General features: G+C 26.9%; 2 protein-coding genes across 6 annotated transcripts in view; both read left to right on the top strand.

Annotated features, from left to right (window-relative positions):
- LOC109605748 (division abnormally delayed protein) overlaps positions 1–4185 on the top strand; it is a 346188-nt gene extending 342003 nt beyond the window's left edge. Inside the window, exons 5-7 of the mRNA XM_049966562.1 lie at positions 1515–1647; positions 1928–2090; positions 2155–4185. Of these exons, the coding sequence (XP_049822519.1) occupies positions 1515–1647; positions 1928–2090; positions 2155–2282 (424 nt within the window). The 3' untranslated portion in view covers positions 2283–4185. The remainder of the gene's footprint in view (positions 1–1514; positions 1648–1927; positions 2091–2154) is intronic.
- A 2612-nt stretch (positions 4186–6797) lies between these two features.
- LOC109605355 (serine/threonine-protein kinase mig-15) overlaps positions 6798–21725 on the top strand; it is a 44088-nt gene continuing 29160 nt past the window's right edge. For 2 of the 5 annotated variants that reach the window (XM_049966558.1, XM_049966557.1), the window contains exons 1-2: positions 6798–7131; positions 7591–7656. In XM_049966558.1, coding sequence (XP_049822515.1) covers positions 7066–7131; positions 7591–7656 — 132 coding nt within the window. In that variant the 5' untranslated portion in view covers positions 6798–7065. The remainder of the gene's footprint in view (positions 7132–7590; positions 7657–21725) is intronic. The other 3 variants (XM_049966561.1, XM_049966560.1, XM_049966559.1) reach the window with 2 other exon arrangements.

The following is a 21725-nucleotide window of genomic DNA, read 5'->3' as shown; positions in this document are numbered from 1 at the left end:
CATAAAATTTCGAAGTTTCTTGTCTTTAAAATTAGAAAATTTATGTAAGAAATACAAGAAATGTATTATTTTAAATAAAAAGTTTATAAAACACTAAAATTTTTAAGAATATTTCCCTACAATTAAAAAATCAAATGTTTTTACATAAATAAACAGTGAATAAATGTTACAAAATTTAATAATATCAATAATCTCAAAATTTCAAAGATTCTTATCATTATAAATTAAAAATTTGCTTTATAAATAAATAAATAATAGTTTAAACATTTCTCTGCTTTAAGGAAGCTTTAATAAAATCATACAATTTTAAACAATATTTTCTTACATGTAAGAAAAATTAACTATTCTTATAAGCATTTTCTAAAATCAAATAATTAATAATTATAAAATTATTCATATAAGAATAAAAATTAACAAAAATATTAAAATTTCAACGTTTCTTGGTATTAAAATTAGAAAATGTATGTTACAAATACAAGAAATTTAATATTTTAAGTGAAAAATTTACAAAATATTAAAATTTTTAGGAAAATTTCCCTACAACTAAAAAATCAGATTTTAAGAAAAATATTTATAAAATTATACGATTTTAAAAAATATTTTCTTACATGTAAGAAAAATCAATTATTCCCCCAAAACATTTTTAAAAATCAAAATAATTTCACATTTCTTACGAAACGTAGACAATAAATAATTAAAAAATTAAACTTATTTAACGAAATTCTCTTAAAATATTATGTGCTTAGGATTAAAAAATGTTAAAAATTTCAAAGTTTTTTGTCAAAAAAAAACTAGAAAATTTATGTTAGAAATACAGGTAATTTTGAACTTTAAAAGAAACTTACAAAAACATGTTTCTAAAGAATATTTTCTTACATATAAGAAAAATCAACTATTCTTACAAACTTTTTTTAAAATCAAAATACTTTCATATTTTTTATGAAACATCATAAAATATAAAATGTCCTTCAAAAATTATATCTTCAATTCTTACAAAATTGTAAAAGTTAAATATTTTTTCAGAAAATGTTTCTTCAAGTAAGAAAAATTAAATGTAATTATCATAGAATTCTTCAAAAATGAATGAGTTCTTACCAAATTTTAAAGGGCAAAATAAATAGTAAAATTATAATATTTTAAAGAAGGAGTAATTAAATCACTATAATTTTTGTTTATTTTTTTGTACACCAAAATCAAAAGTATAAATTTCAGTCCATAAAAATATAAAATCATCGCCAGGTCACTTCGAAATGCCACGGGCAATATCTCAACCTGAAAATAAATATTGGACACATGTAAATCCGATCCTCACGTCCCGCTTACAGCTTCAACGCAAGTTTTCCATATCAATTCCTCGAAATTTCAATTTCGTACATCACTCCCGATCTCGAATTCAATTACGCGTGTTTCCCATTCTTGACGTTCCTCGCCGTGATATCTCCGCATCTACTAAATGGGTCACGTCGCACTGCCTATTGTTATTATTTGTACTAATAAACCACCATTTTTTGCAGCTACACCAAAGTGGTGGCGGACGTGGGGTTGAACACCCAGAGATACAACCCGGAAGTGAAGCCCTCGTCGTCGGCGTACAGCGTCGATCCGAGGGTGGCCGAACTGGCGGACAAGCTTAGACACGTACACAAGGTGAGGGACACGATGGATGGATTGTTAACATCGATGGCCACGTTTCGATTGTTGCATGCATGTGTAGCGGGTGACAATTGAAAATATGACGTGTCGGCCGGGATTATGGCTAGGTCAATTTGTGCATGTCCGTAGACGGTGTCAGAGTCGTTTTGTTAGCGTTGTGAGCTAGATAAATTATGTTTATGTTTCACCATTGTGTTTATCGTATCTTGACAACAATTAACTGCACGTTTCGTTCGTTGTTGAGCTTAATTAATTGCTTTGTTCGTTGTTTTAGAGTGCTGTTGCCTCGTTGGGTTCTTACGCCGACGATTACATGCAACAAGACGGCATTGATGGCTCGGGACAAGGCTCAGGACAGAACCCTGACTTCGAAGACGACGACGAGGACTTGGGCAACAACGGATCCGGTTCCGGACACCACCCCATCACCGAAATTGGTAAGCACAACAAAACCACAAGTCCACAACCAAAATACTTACAATTTACTATTATTATTTTCAGAGGAAAAAGAGGAGAAAGTAACCCAGGTCATGGACGTCCCGAGGATTGTGACCGCCTCTTCGGACGTGGCCAGATCGTCGACTGCGGTTTTGCTGTTTGTGCTCGCAGTTTACGCGACCCTAAACTGAACAATCACCCTAGAGACTTGTATAAAAAATTTCAGACTTTAACAGTGAGAGAATCTAAGAAACGAGAAGAAAATTGTTTTCTATGTTTGTTGAGAGAGTTACAGAAATTGGATGGTGACGAAATTCGTTCAAAACAATACGGATACATTATTGCTACGCATATATACACAACCACCCTTTTATTAGGGGGTGTATTCGCATTGATTTTGAACCGATTTCAATATTGGCTGTTTATATAATATATAATTCTATATTTAAAAATTGTTTCATGTATGTATTAGAAATCTATAGTTAACGCATTTATGTATATTAATTAAATCACGAAAAATAGTCGTAAAAATCCACCACAAAAAAATAATAATAAAACAACTCTGGCTAAGGTCCACTTGTATATACTATATAAATGGAGAACGTTTTAGAGTCCGAGATGAGACTGTACAATGTAGAAAATAGAGACGTCTTAGGATAAACCCCCCAAGCTTACGACTTGCCTAATTAAATTAAAATTGACGCTTTCTGTTTCACCACCGGCGGTCACAACTTCACACTTTAATCATAGATCTAGAATCTTCCAAAAAAATACTCGTCGAGTCTTTTTAGGCAGCTATTGAAAGCAATGTCCCCCTCTGTGTGATGTGTAGATTTTTAGAGTTTAGCGTCCCCTTAGGGACGAAAATTATTGTTTTAACTCGTCAATTAATTAATTTACACGCCGACAAACAACTGAGGTAACTTACCGACACTTATGCACACTTCAACGGAGAGTTTTATTTTTGTAATAATTTATCATTAAAAATTTTATCTGTTACGAATGTACCGTTGAGTTGTGCTGTGTCCGCTTTAAAATGTACGATAATTTTTTTTGTATATGATACATAATACATTAGTATACAGGGCACCTTCACTATCTACTTAATTAACTACTTATTATATACAATTATTGTGTACATCACATATATTAAAGGCTTTAAAATTGACCGTTTATGAAGCATTTTGTGCCCTGTATAATATATTTATTTTTACCCCCTTGTATGATGAATGAAAGAGTGTAGATATTAAATTAACATAGAAATAACGTATTCATTAAATTATTTTGAGACCTATCTGTGATTGTTCTATTTTATTATTTAATATAAAATTAGGAATCCAAATTAATATTTGTTAATTCATTTTAGCAACGTTTTTAGTGCATTTCAAAGGAATGCAACATTGTCACCTAAATTTGACGCATCGAACGTACGTAAATTATATATGGTGGGAAGAGTGAAAATGTTGTATTTGCTCTGTTTTATTTATAAAACAGTTTTGAATTTTATCACTGTACAGAAAAATTGTTTTATAATGATAAAATATATACGCTAGTTAAAAGAAATTAATGTAAAATTTAAATCTTTCAATATATACCTACCCAGTGTGTAGATAGAGCCATATTAAAACTAGTTATGTAATTTAGGTTTTTATAAGTCTTCTAATTTTTAATTTTAAAAAATTGCTTTTTTTGCCATTATTTCGACCGTACCTATTTCACTATTGTATTCGCATATCTTACATTTAGCAATAAAAACGAGACACGGATTTTCGGAGTTTCTGTTGGGGAATGTCCGTAAGAATTGTTCAAAGTCTTAACGGGAACTGAACTCCTGCAACACGACTGGTTAGAATCAATCGTTTCCGTAACGAGAATTGCGAGTTCTTAAGCCGTTTTAGAATTTGGATGGGATCACAGTGTATCGTGTATATACTACATACAGTGTAAAACTTGCTCACTAACAATTATTTTCGGTTAAATTTAAAACTAATTAACTAGTCTTAGCTTTATGAAAACTTTTTAATTTATATGCAATTTTTTTTAACTTTGTATCTGAGCCTGTTTTTGGTAGAATAAATTTATAGTTGCCTTTTTTATGTGTTTTTTATTGCATTTACCCTGTTTGAGAATCCCCAATTGGCTTAATACAATAGAACATATATATTTTTTTATTTGAACGATTTTAAATTAATATTCTTTAATAAATTATTATATTGAAATGTAGATATGGTAATATAATATAATATATATCAAATTTAAATTTAATATATTAATGTTGGAAGGTTATGGAAATATTAAAAAGAAAAACAGTTATTGAAATTAAAATTTGAAGGGCCCCATTTTATTCAGAAGAATCTTTAGTAAAAAAATTATGTAATACCTTTTTTCTTCTAATTTCTACTTTAATATATTATTATGTATTATATGGAAATGTAGATATGTATAATATAATATAATACATATCAAATTTAAATATAATATATTAATATTGGAAGGTAATGGAAATATTAAAAAGAAAAACAGTTATTTTAATTTAAATTTGAGGGACCCCAATTTTATTCAGAAGAATCTTTAGTAAAAAAATTATGTAGTACCTTTTTTCTTCTAATTTCTACTTTAGTATATTATTATGTAAAAAAATGTATTATATGGAAATGTAGATATGTATAATATAATATAATACATATCAAATTTAAATATAATATATTAATATTGGAAAGTAATGGAAATATTAAAAAGAAAAACAGTTATTTTAATTTAAATTTGAGGGACCCCAATTTTATTCAGAAGAATCTTTAGTAAAAAAATTATGTAGTACCTTTTTTCTTCTAATTTCTACTTTAGTATATTATATTGAAATGTAGATATGTATATTATAATATAATACATATCAAACTTAAATATAATACATTAATATTGGAAAGTTATGGAAATATTAAAAAGAAAAACAGTTATTGAAATTTAAATTTGAGGAGCCCCAATTTTATTCAGAAGAAACTTTAGAAAAAAAATTATGTAGTACCTTTTTTCTTCTAATTTCTACTTTAGTATATTATTATGTAAACAATGTATTATATGGAATCGTAGATATGTATAATATAATATAATACATATCAAATTTAAATATAATATATTAATATTGGAAGGTAATGGAAATGTTAAAAAGAAAAACAGTTATTGAAATTTAAATTTAATTATGAAAAAAGTTTATTATATTGAAATACACATATGTATAATATAATATAATACATATCAAACTTAATTAATTAATATATAGAACCTTTTTTCTTCTTATTTCTACTTCAGTTTATTATTATGGAAAAATCGTATTATATTGAAATGTATTTATGTATTATATAATATAATACATATCAAACTTAAATATAATATATTAATATTGGAAGATTATGTAAATACTAAAAAGAAAAACAGTTATTGAAATTTAAATTTGAGGGTCCCTAATTTTATTCAAAAGAAACTTTAGAAAATAATTATACAGTACCTTTTTTCAATACAATATTATAAAAAAAAAATAAGAATGTACATAATACTAATAAGATTAGATTAACCAATTGCATATCATTTTTGAAATTTAAATTTGATGGGCTATATTTTTTTCAGGAGAAATTAGATTTTATTTAAATTTTCTTTATTTATTTATTCACTTTTATTAAAAAACATATTGTATACAAGTAACTATAGAAAATGTTATCTTTTTTGTATGTATTTATGGAAGTTATATCTGGATAAAAATGTTATTTTTTTATTATTAAATATAGGATAAATTTTATCACGAACACCCTGTATATAATTGTTCGGTGTTAAATTGGTTTCGGTGGCGCCATCTATGAAAGTAAATCCTAACTATCACAGAATATTTACAGAATTGCATAAACTATTAAGGAAATTCATTTAATTTAGTTTATATTTGGAAATTGTTTTGTAAACAATTTGTTACCTTTTGAAATTATACAACAGCAGCACATCCAACTATTAAACAATAAACCAACTAAGCGACATCTAATGTAATTTTAATTAGATATCTATAAACATTACAAATCGTGTAAATATGTACATTACATTAATATTAGTTGAGCAATAGTGCAAAATAAGATTAACTAGTACATTATCTAATGATGTTATTCATGTTATAAAATAACAAAACAAAAATACGGAATAGGAAATATTTTGACAGATATATGATTGTTGTTTTGCAACGTTGTCAGATGTAACCACAATACTTGCTATCTATCATTTATAAATATTTTGTTTTAAACATCACTCAATAAATAACATTCTAATTTTTATATATTTTACATTTATACATATTATATGTCAACATTTATATATATTTTATTGAAAGTAAAGGCAAAAACTTGGAAAAATAAAAATATGTTTCTTATTTGAACTTTTTTAACAAACTTTAAAATGATATTAGAACTCATAATAAATGTAAAACTAATAAATAACTACGTTTTAAAGTATAAAAGTTACATGTAGGTGTTGTGTAAAAATTTGAAAACTTTGATGTTTATTTATAATTTTAATTTAATCGAATCGGAAACTAATACACCATTTCTAAGAATTAAATTCGTTAAGATAAGTATGTATTAATATGTTAAGGAATGAAATTTGTTGCCAATTCTGGGAAATAATCTGGACATTTCCAACGCGGCGCGGCAGAGTGGGACGGGTACTGTGGGTCGGGCGATCGCTATCTCCCAGAGTGGGGGAGACGTTCTGTGCCTCGAAAGCCAGTCCGAAATTAAAAGGGTGCGCCTGCCGACTAAGTGTGCGACCGAACTGGAGTGACAATTATTTCTGTTACTATGTGTTTATGCCCCACAAGTGTGTGATAATCCCAACCGAAATCTCATCACGGACCCACGGCACGTCAAATGTGATGTCGCACCGGTTTTTTACAGTGTTGTAGTAGTTGTAGTGTTCCCCGTGTGATTATTTTGGAAATTCAAAATGGCGCATCAGTTGCCCCCATCGGTGAATTGTTCGCTGAACGACATCGACCTGACCGCACTCAAAGTACGTATCTGTAACGCCTGGATGCGATTTTAAATCGTCACCGAAATGACGGACGGTTCGGCCATGTTGGACTGTGGGTTCCTTGGTAAACATGTCAGTCTCGTTTGGGTGTGATTCACCCGTGCCATAAGGCCCACCGTCTTCCATTCCACCGTAAACACAAAACCCTTACAAACCCACTAATAATCGCAGCCCCCGCCGGGGCGTTAAAACAAAAACCATCTAATTAATGAGTCCACTTTGTTCAACTCTCATACACACTCATCGATAATTTGACTGCAATTAAAATCAGTCGGGTTATTGTTCATTTTTTATCGATACATGTGTTGTCAAACAAACGTCATTAACGTCAGCCGGCGAGTTGTCATTAGGAGTGCACTCCCAAAAGAAACGTCAATAAACCTTTTTACACCCACACGAATTGCATCACTCTCTGAATTCGCATTTTTATGTTTGCAGGATCCCGCAGGAATATTCGAGCTAATAGAGGTCGTCGGCAATGGCACATACGGACAAGTATACAAGGTAATTATCCAAACGCAACCGAATAACACAAACCCAGGGTCGTTTACATCCAATAAGACGAGATAACCACACAACGATTAAATTATAATAAAGCCGTCCGTCGGAAATGCCGCCGATAAGCGCCCTTATCGAGTGTTCCCCGGAATGCCGATTAATCAGCTGATTCCCCAATTCGGCGCTGATTCACCCCGATTTTTTTTTTTTTTTTTGTTTTGTTGATTTCGGGTTGATTTGACCCCGGGCGTTTGAACCTAGCCAAGGTCGCAGCCGTTGACACTCCGGTTGTTTTAAATGTCTGCTCTCACCATTGTTCGGACCGGGGCAGATTGATTAATATGCCATTAAAATGTGGAAACGGACGGCGAAGAGGAGCGTGGTTTTATTAACTGCACGCACTGTATGCGCCAATTGTGCGACGGTCGCACACAGGGGCGTATCCGGCGAATATCGAAACTTTTGAGGGCCCAACTGTGTGTCTGGCTGTTTATGTAAATAAATACGCAATAAAATTTCAAGATGTTCTATAGAATTTGGGGCAAACTGTTTTGGGAACTTTTAAAAGTCTGGAGTCAAAATAAATAGGTAATAAATGCCTTTTAGTTGGTGTCTCGAGTCTGTTTACAAAATTACTCATTTCTGATGATCATAAATTATTCCTTTATTATTATATTATCAAACTATAAATCAATATTATTAAATGATAGAAATTACATTAATTATTTTACTAATAATCGAGTTTTTTAATAAATGTTATCAGTAATTTGTTTTGTTGATAAGTTTTCACACAATTATGAATAATTCAATAATTCCACGTCGTAATACATCTTTATCATTCTAATTTCGATATAAAATATCAATTTTAATTGTTTGTTTTTGTTATAACTAATACAATGACTATTTAATCATTGACATTAATTTGTAAAACCTCTTTATAAATGAGAATTTTTTGAGTAACTTTCAAATAATTAATATACAGTGATTGCCTGACGAATTACTTTAAAGTAATAGTTCAAAATCAGATGTTAAACAATACATTTGGATACTAAATAAACTACAATAACTATTGAAACACGGTGTAGATAAAGTTTTGGTTTGGGGTTGCTTTCCCTTTCATGGTATAGGACCATTACAAAAAATTATTAGTAAATGACATTATGAGATGTAATGAAATCATTGCCCAATAATAATTTACTAATTATATGGATTTTTATGCACGATAATGATACGAAATATGCATCCAAAGTTGTTCAAAGTTGATTAAAAAAAATGGTAAGATTCTCGATTTATTGGTATAAGTCCCGATCTAAATACAATTGAAAACTTGTGGGACATGTAATCTCGATTAAAACATAAAAGGCATCAATTTCGATGAAAAATATCAATTTTAATTGTTTTTCTTTGTTATAACTAATACAATTACTATCTACTAATTAATACTAAGAATAGTAATACAGTGGTTAAGTTGGTTATACATTTTTAAAGGCAAAAAACGTGGAGAATATTAAAAACATGCACTTTATAGTGTCTGGAGTAAATTTTAATTAAACCCATTTATTAAATGTTTAATTTTATATATATATATATATATATATATATATATATATATATATATATATATATATATATATATATATATATATAAAACGTATACCACACTGTATAAATATTTGTAAAACCTAAACGTGAAGAATATTGAAAACATGTATTTTATACTGGCTGGAGAAAATTTTAATTAAACCCATTTATTAAATGTTTAATTTCAGATTTTGTTCTATTTATTTGACCACCACTGTATAAATAAAACGTATACCACACTGTATAAATATTTGTAAAACCTCTCTTATGAAATATTTTTTAAAATAATAATAGTAAGACAGTGTGATGAAGCATATTATTTTTTACTGTGTATTTCCTAAAATGGTTATACATTTTTAAAGGCAAAAAAAAACGTGAAGAATATTGAAAACATGTATTTTATACTGGCTGGAGAAAATTTTAATTAAACCCATTTATTAAATGTTTAATTTTAGATTTTGTTCTATTTATTTGGCCACCACTGTATAAATAAAACGTATACCACACATAAATATTTGTAAAACCTCTCCTATAAAATATTTTTTAAAAGAATAGTAAGATGGTTATACATTTTTAAAAGTAAAAAAACATGGAGAATAAATAAAACTTATAGCACAGTGTATAAATTATTGATAAAAAATAATATTGTAATTGTAATACACTTTTATCATTTGTATTTCGATATGAAATATCATTTTAATTGTTTGTTTTTGCTATAACTAGTACAATGATTATTTAATCATTAAGATATTACATTGTCATTAACATTTAATCCATAACGAATAGTTATTTATTACAATTTTACTTCAATTTAATAAAATAATGGCATTGAAGGAGACATATTTTATGTGAAAGTATTTATGTCTTATTTAATATTTTAGTGGATCATTAACATTTTTAATTCGTGTTTTTAGTAGGTATTATTTGTGTTGAATGTTGACATTTTCCTACAATAAATTGATTGATTTTATTGTTACTCTTATAAATAAATTTAAAATCTCATATTTTTCTTAGTACTCTACGTGTTTTCCAAAGTTACCAGTGTGTTGTGAGATAATTGCCTTATCATAAAAATTATTTACAACCTGGAAAATATTTCCCTTTCATCTTTTATCATCAAAGTTTCAGGAAATATTCAATTACCATTAATAGAATTAAAAACATAATGCAGTAGCTTAATTTTTGCTTAAAAATACGTACTGCAATTTTAAACAAAAGTTTCTTTTTAAGTGGAGAAATTACATTTTCCTCAACATTTTGTTACAGTTTGTCCCTTATATTTACTCTCATCCTTTATAAAAATCCTTTATTTATAAAAATATGGTTTTTCCAACTATTTTTAATTAATTAATTTTCTGGTGACGTTATCTATTATTATTTGTCATTGCTTGTCAGAAAATTAATGATTGTCTATCATATTAATTGTTTGTAAGTCATTTCACTGGAAACAATTGAATAATGTACAATTTTAAAGTACAGTAGTGGCCATAATTATAGCAACTTATTAAAATATATTAGAAATATGGACTGTTCTACTTGAACAGAATGCCAGTGTCTAAAATGTTCATTGTTTTTGTCTAATCATTGTGTATATAATGTAACTGGTCAACCTAATTTTAGTTTTCAATGGACAAAATTATAGCAACTTTTTACTTTATGGTCTTTCATTGCTCTCTGACGATTTAAATCGATTATTTACTGTCGTTCTTTTGCTGGTTATAATTACTTAATCATTGGTCAAAGGCTAACTGTAAGAAAAATTATAATTCAGCGTTACCAAGACCGACTAAAACAAGAAGGGATGCCTAAGAGTTTATGGCTAAATAAGCCAATCGTTTCCCATATTAAAAAATTTAAAGAAGTATCTACGAAAAAATTTGTCTGAGTTCGAAAGACTTGAAAGAAAATCTAAACTAAAAATATTTTAAAAAGTTATCCGCTGTATATATTTTAAAGAGTTTTAATAAATGTCCTCTTTCATCTACAATAAAAAACTGATAAAAATTCAGTCATTACATTGTTAAGTTTACATTTTCCAGCTTTTGGAAACTCATAATAATCCAAAGTAATGTAAGTAAGAAAATTGCCTTATGATAAAAATTATGATTTGAGGATTTTCCTCGTTATCTTTTATCATGAAAGTTTTCGAGAAAAATTCGATTACCCTTAAGAGTTTGAAATCTAATAGACCCCCAACGAAAAGTTTAAACGATGACCGGACATCTAAAAATAACATATATTGTTGGACAAAAGTTTAACGAAATTTCTATTCTAGTCCATTCCTTTATTTTTCGAACGCACACAATTTATTCCAACCTCGTAATAGATCTCAGTCTCTCGTCGCATACCTAGCCGAGAAAAACGGTTCGATTGATGAAATCACGAACCGCCTGGAACCAAAATGCTAATCGCCCCGCGTCGACCTTGTATGACACATTCGATTATCGGAAACTTTCCTCCACCGGACCAAAACACAGATCGGATGAAAAACGTTAATTGTGTAACTGTGTCAGAACGTTAAAACTTTTATTGCCCCGTGCAAAAGATAAAAAGCTACGTGTACTTCTAATGGAGGTTAGCGTACACCTTTCCAATGTGTTGCAAATTAAAATTTTAATTGCAATCGGCCATAATCTCTAATGGAGTGTCGAAAGAACCATTAACGTGCACGTTTGCAACGAGGAAGTGTACTTTGATTTATTGTGCGTGTTAATTTGAATATGCTAATGGATGGGATCAAAATAAACAAAAAGCGACACGTTATTTGAACAATAAGGCTCAAGAGTGTCTTGGTGTTATTTTTGCACGACAAAGACAACGTGAATTAATCGCAGCTTTTCCTATCATTAATTTCAACAAAGGCAATTTACCCTGTCGGGAAACACGCTTTTGGCATCACCATTTAGATGGAATTTTAAAGAAAACGTTGCCCAAAAGTCGCTATTTTTATTACCGGAGTGACAAAGTGCAAATTTATATTAATTAAGGCTATAAACGTCTAATTTAGTTTTTATTGATGAATCACGCTTTGTATGTGTGTGTATCATTCTAATTTCCTTTAACAGCAACAAAGGAAGAAACTAGTTCAGATTGCTTATTTAGAGAACCTTCCTTATTCACTTACTATTATTATTATTCGAGAGAACCATCCATTCTCTTGTTTAGTATGCGTCGAACGTTCAGCGAATATTTTTAGCAATCTTCTGTGAATTGACGATTGGGGGAACAAACGGTTTCTTTCAATCAAATGACCCATAAAAATACGGATATTCTATGTGCGTTAATTGAGAAAGTGAACTTGGAATTGGATGGGGAAGGTCACAGTGATCAATAAAATTTACTTACACTTTTATCAAGTGTTTTATTTGGAATGTAAATGTTTCTAAGTAAACAAAATTAGGAATATACACTAAATTCTTCGTAACTTTTTTTATTTGTAGTGTGACTTTATTGAATAATGAGTCATGTTGTAATGTACATAATATAAAACCGTAGTCACGGCATCAACATTGTTATTGATACGAGGAGTGTTCATTAAAAATTATCCTTGGTCTTGATTAGGCTGAATTATAATTTTTCTTACAGTTTCACTTCAACCAATCATTTAATAATTATAATAAGCAATTAAATTCACAGAGAGCGATTAAAGGCCATAAAGTGAAAAGTTACTATAATTTTGCTTATTAAAAAATATAAAAGGGGACAATTTTTTAAAGAATAAAAGTGGATAGACCAGTTACATAATAGACACAACAACAACACAAACTACAATAAACATTATAAATACTCTCACCCAATTCAAGTAGTACAACTCAAATTTTTAATAAGTTACTATAATTATGGCCACCACAGTACTTCAGCAATTTGTTTATTTATAATGTGAATTTATGTCATAAGACTACAGTGGAATAATGATAAAACCGTTGCTTTTTTAATAGGAAACTTTCTTTTGAGACTTCACATTTCCACTTTTTAATATAATAAATAATTAATTTAATAAATACATATAGTGATGGAAAAAAGTATGGAATATTTTTAAAAACTGTCTCCTGGCATTTTTTATGTCTGTTATAATTCTCAATTTGTTATAATTATGGTCACTGCTGTACTTCAGTAATTTATTTATTTATATTTTGAATTTATGTCAAAAGTCTATAATGGAATTATGATAAAGCCATTGTTTTTTTAATGAGATGAATTTTATTGAGACCACACATTTGCACTTTTAATATAATAAACAATTAATCTGATAAATACATACAGTGGTGGAAAAAAGTATGGAATATTTTTAAAAATTGGATTTTTGTCTCCTGACATTTTTCATGTCTGCTGTACTTCAGTAATTTATTTATTTATAATTTGAATTTATGTCAAAATACTATAATGGAATTATGATAAAACCATTGTTTTTTTTAATGAGAAGAATTCTTTAAGACCACACGTTTCCACTTTTAATATAATAAATAATTAATCTAATGAATATATACAGTGGTGGAAAAAGGTATGGAATATTTTTAAAAATTGGATTTTTGTCTCCTGTGGCATTTTTCATGTCTGTTATAATTTTCAAGTAGTTTTAATTATGGCCATTACTGTACTTCAGTAATTTATTTATTTATAATTTGAATTTATGTCAAAATACTATAATGGAATTATGATAAAACCATTGTTTTTTTTAATGAGAAGAATTCTTTTAAGACCACACGTTTCCACTTTTAATATAATAAATAATTAATCTAATGAATATATACAGTGGTGGAAAAAGGTATGGAATATTTTTAAAAATTGGATTTTTGTCTCCTGTGGCATTTTTCATGTCTGTTATAATTTTCAAGTAGTTTTAATTATGGCCATTACTGTACTTCAGTAATTTATTTATTTATAATTTGAATTTATGTCAAAATACTATAATGGAATTATGATAAAACCATTGTTTTTTTTTTAATGAGAAGAACTTTTTTAAGACCACACGTTTCCACTTTTAATATAATAAATAATTAATCTAATGAATATATACAGAGGTGGAAAAAAGTATGGAATATTTTTAAAAATTGGATTTTTGTCTCCTGTGGCATTTTTCATGTCTGTTATAATTTTCAAGTAGTTTTAATTATGGCCATTACTGTACTTCAGTAATTTATTTATTTATAATTTGAATTTATGTCAAAATACTATAATGGAATTATGATAAAACCATTGTTTTTTTTAATGAGAAGAATTCTTTTAAGACCACACGTTTCCACTTTTAATATAATAAATAATTAATCTAATGAATATATACAGTGGTGGAAAAAGGTATGGAATATTTTTAAAAATTGGATTTTTGTCTCCTGTGGCATTTTTCATGTCTGTTATAATTTTCAAGTAGTTTTAATTATGGCCATTACTGTACTTCAGTAATTTATTTATTTATAATTTGAATTTATGTCAAAATACTATAATGGAATTATGATAAAACCATTGTTTTTTTTAATGAGAAGAATTTTTTTAAGACCACACGTTTCCACTTTTAATATAATAAATAATTAATCTAATGAATATATACAGAGGTGGAAAAAAGTATGGAATATTTTTAAAAATTGGATTTTTGTCTCCTGTGGCGTTTTTCATGTCTGTTATAATTTTCAAGTTGTTATAATTATGGCCACTATTGTACTTCAGTAACTTTTTATTTATAATTTGAATTTATGTCAAAAGACTATAATTATAATATGAATATTGTTTTTTTTTTTCAATGAGAAGAATTCTTTTAAGACTAGACATTTCCTATTTTAATATAATAATAAATAATGTAATGAATAGATATGTAGATATCAGTAGGGAGTCAAAATCGGATATACCTAAATATAAAATAAGTTAATACATTGCATTACTTGGAATAGAACATATTATATCCTCGCCATGATTTCAGTGTTACATTATCGATTGATCTTGGCCAATATCATAAATTATTACTGGTGAAATGCAATGTTAGGATATCCGGCGTGAGTCATTAAATATTTCGATACATTTTTATTAATTTCCAGTGTTAAGAACTAAATTTCTACAAAATATTTTTGTTTAATATTATTACCCAGTTCAGAGATGAATCAGAATTAGATCATGTTTTACGTCTTCAAATAAAAATTGTGCCAATTGATAATAAATTACAATTTACAATTAGAACATTAATAAAACAAAAAATTGTATTTTATATTGTATTTCAATAAATCCAGACAAATCTCATTTAAGTTTAAACAACCATTTATAATTTCAGAATATTTTGTATATATTTAAATATAAAATTTTGTCAAAAGATGGAAATTTTAAAGAATTCTTTTATAATTTAAAAACTGTGTAGTGTATTAATGTACTAGCAACAATAATATAATTTAGATAATTTTAAATTTACAAATAAAAAGTTTTTGAAATACTCTTCAAATATTCCAAATTGAAAAGCAAAAAGAAAACATAATTTATGGTTTTGTGCTAGAAACGAAACCAGCCAATAAACAAATCTTTATAGCCTGTCCTTAACACCACGTAACCGACCTAAATCACCCCTCAAGAATCCAGATACAACCCTTAAGAGGGTGTCGGCCGGTCACGCAACCACGACGAAATAAAACGCTGATTCATTTTATCGGACCCGATTGAAAAACGGCTTGTTAAGGAGTGTGCAAATGTTAACGGAATGTCGGGATCGGTTCTAATCGGAGATAAGTGCGTTTTTGCGTGCCGCCACCGCCGAATGTTCTGTGCGAGTAACATGGTTGAAATAAGACGGGATTCTCGGAATTATTAACTGCAACATACCAATCTTGCACGCATATTAGGTAGATATAATTAGTTTGGGTTTATTATTTTAATAAATCGTACGAGCTGGAAAATTATGGGGAAAAAACACATGTTTTAACGCCGAGTTCAACAACCCGAAACACGTCACTTTAATAAACAACGTAGGAAGACTTGAACTAATTGTTGATCAATCGTTTTGATTGTCTGTTCAGAAAAATCCGTCTGGGTGCACACGTATTAAATGTTTTGTGAATGAATCAGCGGAGAGATGAATCATGTGGTCCAGGTAGAAAACAACGGGATGAAGAGGTCGGATCCTCCCCAGAAAATACTTTTGAAAGATGAAATCGGGGATCGATGTCATGGTTATTTTATGATTACAAAGAGACATTTTGGTTCATTCATAGTAGACAAGAAAAATGTATAATTTTTTAAATTAAACTAGTAAATATAAGTTTTTCTATCATAAATTCAATTGATTGTTTTTAATTATTTAATTCTCTTAAGTATCACAAATCAGTTGAACATTTTTACCAAACGTATAAATAAGAAAAAAATGGTAAATAACTAAAAATTAAAGATTTCTTATCATTAAAACTTGAAAATTTATGGAAGAAATTAAAAAAGTTTCAAAGGATTACTATTTTACATCAAAAATTCACAAAATATTAAGTAAAACGTTCCTATATGTAATAAAGTTCAACTTTTCTGTCAAAATTTCCTTTAAACATTTAAGATTTTAAGATTAAACGATTAACGATTCATAATTTTTTATCATTAAAATTAAAAACTTATGAAAGAAATTTAAAAAAGTTCAACAATTACTATTTTAAGTCAAAAAAAAAACACAAAATGTATTACAAGATTAAAAGACATAAATATCTTAAAATTTCAAAATTTTTTTCCATTAAAATTTTAAATTTTATGAAAGAAATAAATAAAGTTTCTAAAAATTACTATTTTAAGTCAACAATCCACAAAATTTTATAGTTTTTTTAAGCAAAACATCTCTATAAATAACTAAATTCAATTGTTCTTGTGAAAATTTCAAAAATTAAATATTAATTACATTTTTACCAAAAGTATAAATAAGAAAAAACAATAAAATTCAACAATTCTATCAAAATTTCCTTTAAAATATATGAACGATTCAAAAATTAATTATTACAAGATTAAAAGACATAAATATCTTAAAATTGCAAAATTTTTTCCATTAAAATTTTAAATTTTATGGAAGAAATAAATAAAGTTTCTAAAAATTACTATTTTAAGTCAACAATTCACAAAATTGTATAGTTTTTTTAAGCAAAACATCTCTATAAATAACTAAATTCAATTGTTCTTGTGAAAATTTCAAAAATTAAATATTAATTACATTTTTACCAAGAGTATAAATAAGAAAAAACAATAAAATTCAACATTTCTATCAAAATTTCCTTTAAAATTTATAAACTGTTCAAAAATTAATTATTACATGATTAAAAGACATAAATATCTTAAAATTTCAAAATTTTTTTCCATTAAAATTTTAAATTTTATGGAAGAAATAAATAAAGTTTCTAAAAATTACTATTTTAAGTCAACAATCCACAAAATTTTATAGTTTTTTTAAGCAAAACATCTCTATAAATAACTAAATTTAATTGTTCTTGTGAAAATTTCAAAAAATTAAATATTAATTACATTTTTACCAAGAGTATAAATAAAAAAAACAATAAAATTCAACATTTCTATCAAAATTTCCTTTAAAATTTATAAACTGTTCAAAAATTAAATATTACATGATTAAAAGACATAAATATCTTAAAATTTCAAAATTTTTTTCCATTAAAATTTTAAATTTTATGGAAGAAATAAATAAAGTTTCTAAAAATTACTATTTTAAGTCAACAATCCACAAAATTTTATAGTTTTTTTAAGCAAAACATCTCTATAAATAACTAAATTCAATTGTTCTTGTGAAAATTTCAAAAATTAAATATTAATTACATTTTTACCAAATGTATAAATAAGAAAAAACAATAAAATTCAACATTTCTATCAAAATTTCCTTTAAAATTTATGAACGATTCAAAAATTAATTATTACAAGATTAAAAGACATAAATATCTTAAAATTTCAAATTTTTTTTCCATTAAAATTTTAAATTTTATGGAAGAAATAAATAAAGTTTCTAAAAATTACTATTTTAAGTCAACAATCCACAAAATTTTATAGTTTTTTTAAGCAAAACATCTCTATAAATAACTAAATTCAATTGTTCTTGTGAAAATTTCAAAAATTAAATATTAATTACATTTTTACCAAATGTATAAATAAGAAAAAACAATAAAATTCAACATTTCTATCAAAATTTCCTTTAAAATTTATAAACTGTTCAAAAATTAATTATTACATGATTAAAAGACATAAATATCTTAAAATTTCAAAAATTTTTTCCATTGAAATTTTAAATTTTATGGAAGAAATAAATAAAGTCCACAACAATCCACAAAATTTTATAGTTTTTTCAAGTAAAACATCCCTTTAACTAACAAAATTTCCTTTAAAAATGATAAAACATTCAAAAATTAACTATTAACTTAACTATATCAAAATTACTTTCCTTTAAAATTTGAAAATTTATGGAAGAAATTAATGAAGTTTCAAAAGATTACCATTTTAAATAAAACATTCACAATTTAAGAATGATATAAATTTTTGTTTATATTACACTTTCTTCAATTATACAAGAAGTTATGTATGTATGTAATTCTTCTATGTTAAATACATTTGTCAACAACATATCCAGTCAAATTTTAAGTTTTGTTAATTTTGCGGTGCAATTTACTATTTACATTTAAAATAGAGTGGGGTTGTTATCTTCGGTTGTTGGTACCGTTTTGCAAGGATACTCCATTGATAACCGCTGCATAGTTCACGCTTTAGATCACCCAAGTTATGCGCGGACTGATAATTGCCTTATTGTGTGGAAACCGACTTGAAACACGTTTATTTATTCGTTACACAACTAATTCCGAACCAACATTTATACAGTGCCATCGCAAAAACTCCTACCGTTCCTCCTAACAATAACTTCAGAATATATTTGTTTAATTACAACCAACCAAGAGGAGAATGGGCATAATTAATAACCGGGTACAACAAGAAAAGTTCCAAATAAAACGGTATCGTGTATTAATTCAATTAAGCGGCCCCATGAAAAATAACAAACCGGCACACACATTTTTCGGCCCCACAATGGTACTAATAATATAATAATTTTTTTTACGGTATTGTTCACAAATCGGTTCCCAGACTAATTAACTTTCGATAAGATCTGGGTGTAAATTGCGACGGACAATGGCATTTTCCCATATTAACCGTTCCCGGCGTGCACGTTTAATTAGTTTCTTAACTTTTACGTCGAAGGCCGTCGCCATTAGCTCGCACTGAAGAAAATTCTGTGTGTGTGTGTATGGATGTATGAATGTGGTGTTGAGGTTTTGTGACTCACGTTACACAAATATGTTTATTTCTGATAAGATTGTAATTGATTGTTGGGTAACTTTAAAACTGATGTGAACACAACGATTTGGAAAAGACAATTTAAAACTTGATTAAGTCAAGGTTGGAGGTATTGAACGTTCATTTTATAAAACTGCATACATTTTATAGATCTAAAATATGTTTGGAAGCAATGACTGACTAACTCAAATATAAATTTAACATAATTGATATTAATTTAAGGAATTCTTTTCAAATTTAAGCATAATGAAGTACAGATTTTCTGTCTGAAATTAAAAAAATAACTTGTATGATGTGTATTCAATTCTTAAGAAATTAAATTACAATACTTATCATGAAACTAACAAAGAAGTTTTGCTAAGTGAAAACTGTTTAATTCACAATTTTGCACCAACATTTATTTTTTAATATGATCATACCTATCTGATTGTTAGATAATTTTAAAACTGATGTAAAAAGACAGATTTAGAAAAGACAACTTGGGACATGGTTGAGTCAAGGTTGGAGGTATTAAACGTTAATTTCATAGAACTGCATTCTTTTTATAGATTTAGAATATCTATGTTTTTTCCACTGACTGACTGACTTAAATGTAAATTTAAAATGATTGATATTAATTTAAGTAATTAAGTCTTCTTTCCAAATTAAAAGATAATAAGGGTACAATTTTACTGACATAAATTATAAAATATAATGTTAAACTCTAATTTTTGTATGGAAATTAAAACAAATGCATCTCTTCAAATCAAAAAAGTACTTTTAATGGGTGAAAATTGGATAACTCACAAATTTGCACAGATATTGTTCATTTATTGATAGAAACATTAGAACAATTAATATTAATTTAAGTAAATTATATCCTCAAGATAAAATATAGTAAACTATAGTTTTACTGAAAGAAATTAGAAAAATAATTTCTACTAGGGGTGTCGAATTCTATTTTGTGTATGTAAATTCAATAAAAGTTCTTCTATCCCTTTAAATCAAAAAAGGGATTCAGCTAGAGAAAAACTGTTTAACCCACAACCTTTCACAAATATTGTTTATTTATTCATAAGATAATTGCTGATCGTTGAATAATTTTAAAACAAATTTAAAAAAAGAGCTTCAGGAAATGGTTGAGTCAAGGTTGAATGGATTGAGCATACATTTCAAAGAACTGCATTCTTTATATAGATTTGAAATATTTGTTTGTAGCTGAAACTGACTGACTTACATGTAAATTTAGAATGATTAATATTAATTTAATTAATTAACTCCTCAAGTTACAATGTAGTAGACTATAGTTTTACTAAAAGAAATTAGAAAAATTTCTACTAAATATGTCGAATTTTACTTTGTGTATGTAATAATATAATAGTAAGTAAAATTCGACATATTTAGTAGAAATTTTTATAATTTTTTTATATATAAAATAAAAATATAACTAACTATTATAAAAATAATTAGTATTAGGTGTGTTGAATTCGACTAAACTAAAAAATGTTGAACAACACTGTTTTAACTCAAAACTTCGTATACATATTGTTTATTTATTAATAAGATAATTGCTAATTGTTGTTTGTTGAATATTTAGAAAAGAGTGATTAAGGAAATGGTTGAGTCAATGATTGAAGGTTGTGCATATAAATATTTTATAGAACTGCATTCTTTTTTTTTTGTAGATTGAAACATTTGTTTGTAGCCCTGACAAACTGATTTAAATGTAAATTTAGTATGATTAATATTAATTTAAATACTCTTTTTTCAAGTTAAAACATAATGAACTTCAGTTTTACTGACAGAAAGGTGTGTTGAGTTCATTTTAAAGAACTGCATACGTTTTATAGATGTGAAATAAATTTTATAGCACTGATTAATAAATTTAGGACTATTAATATTAATTTAAATAATTAAAAATTTGTTGGATAAAAACTGTTTAACACTCTGCTTTGCATAAATATTATTTATTTATTAATAGGATAATTCCTGATAATTGGATAATTTTGAAATGATTTGTAAACAAATTTAGAAAAAAGAAATTAAGGAAATAGTTGAGTCAATGATTGAAGGTTGTGCATATAAATATTTTATAGAACTGCATTCTTTTTTTTTGTAGATTGAAACATTTGTTTGTAGCCCTGACAAACTGATTTAAATATAAATTTAGTATGATTAATATTAATTTAAATACTCTTTTTTCAAGTTGAAACATAATGAACTTCAATTTT

The sequence above is a fragment of the Aethina tumida genome, chromosome 4, assembly GCF_024364675.1.
Source record: "Aethina tumida isolate Nest 87 chromosome 4, icAetTumi1.1, whole genome shotgun sequence".
NCBI classification, from domain to species: Eukaryota; Metazoa; Arthropoda; class Insecta; order Coleoptera; family Nitidulidae; genus Aethina; species Aethina tumida.
This window is presented reverse-complemented; position numbering and strand designations above follow the sequence as displayed.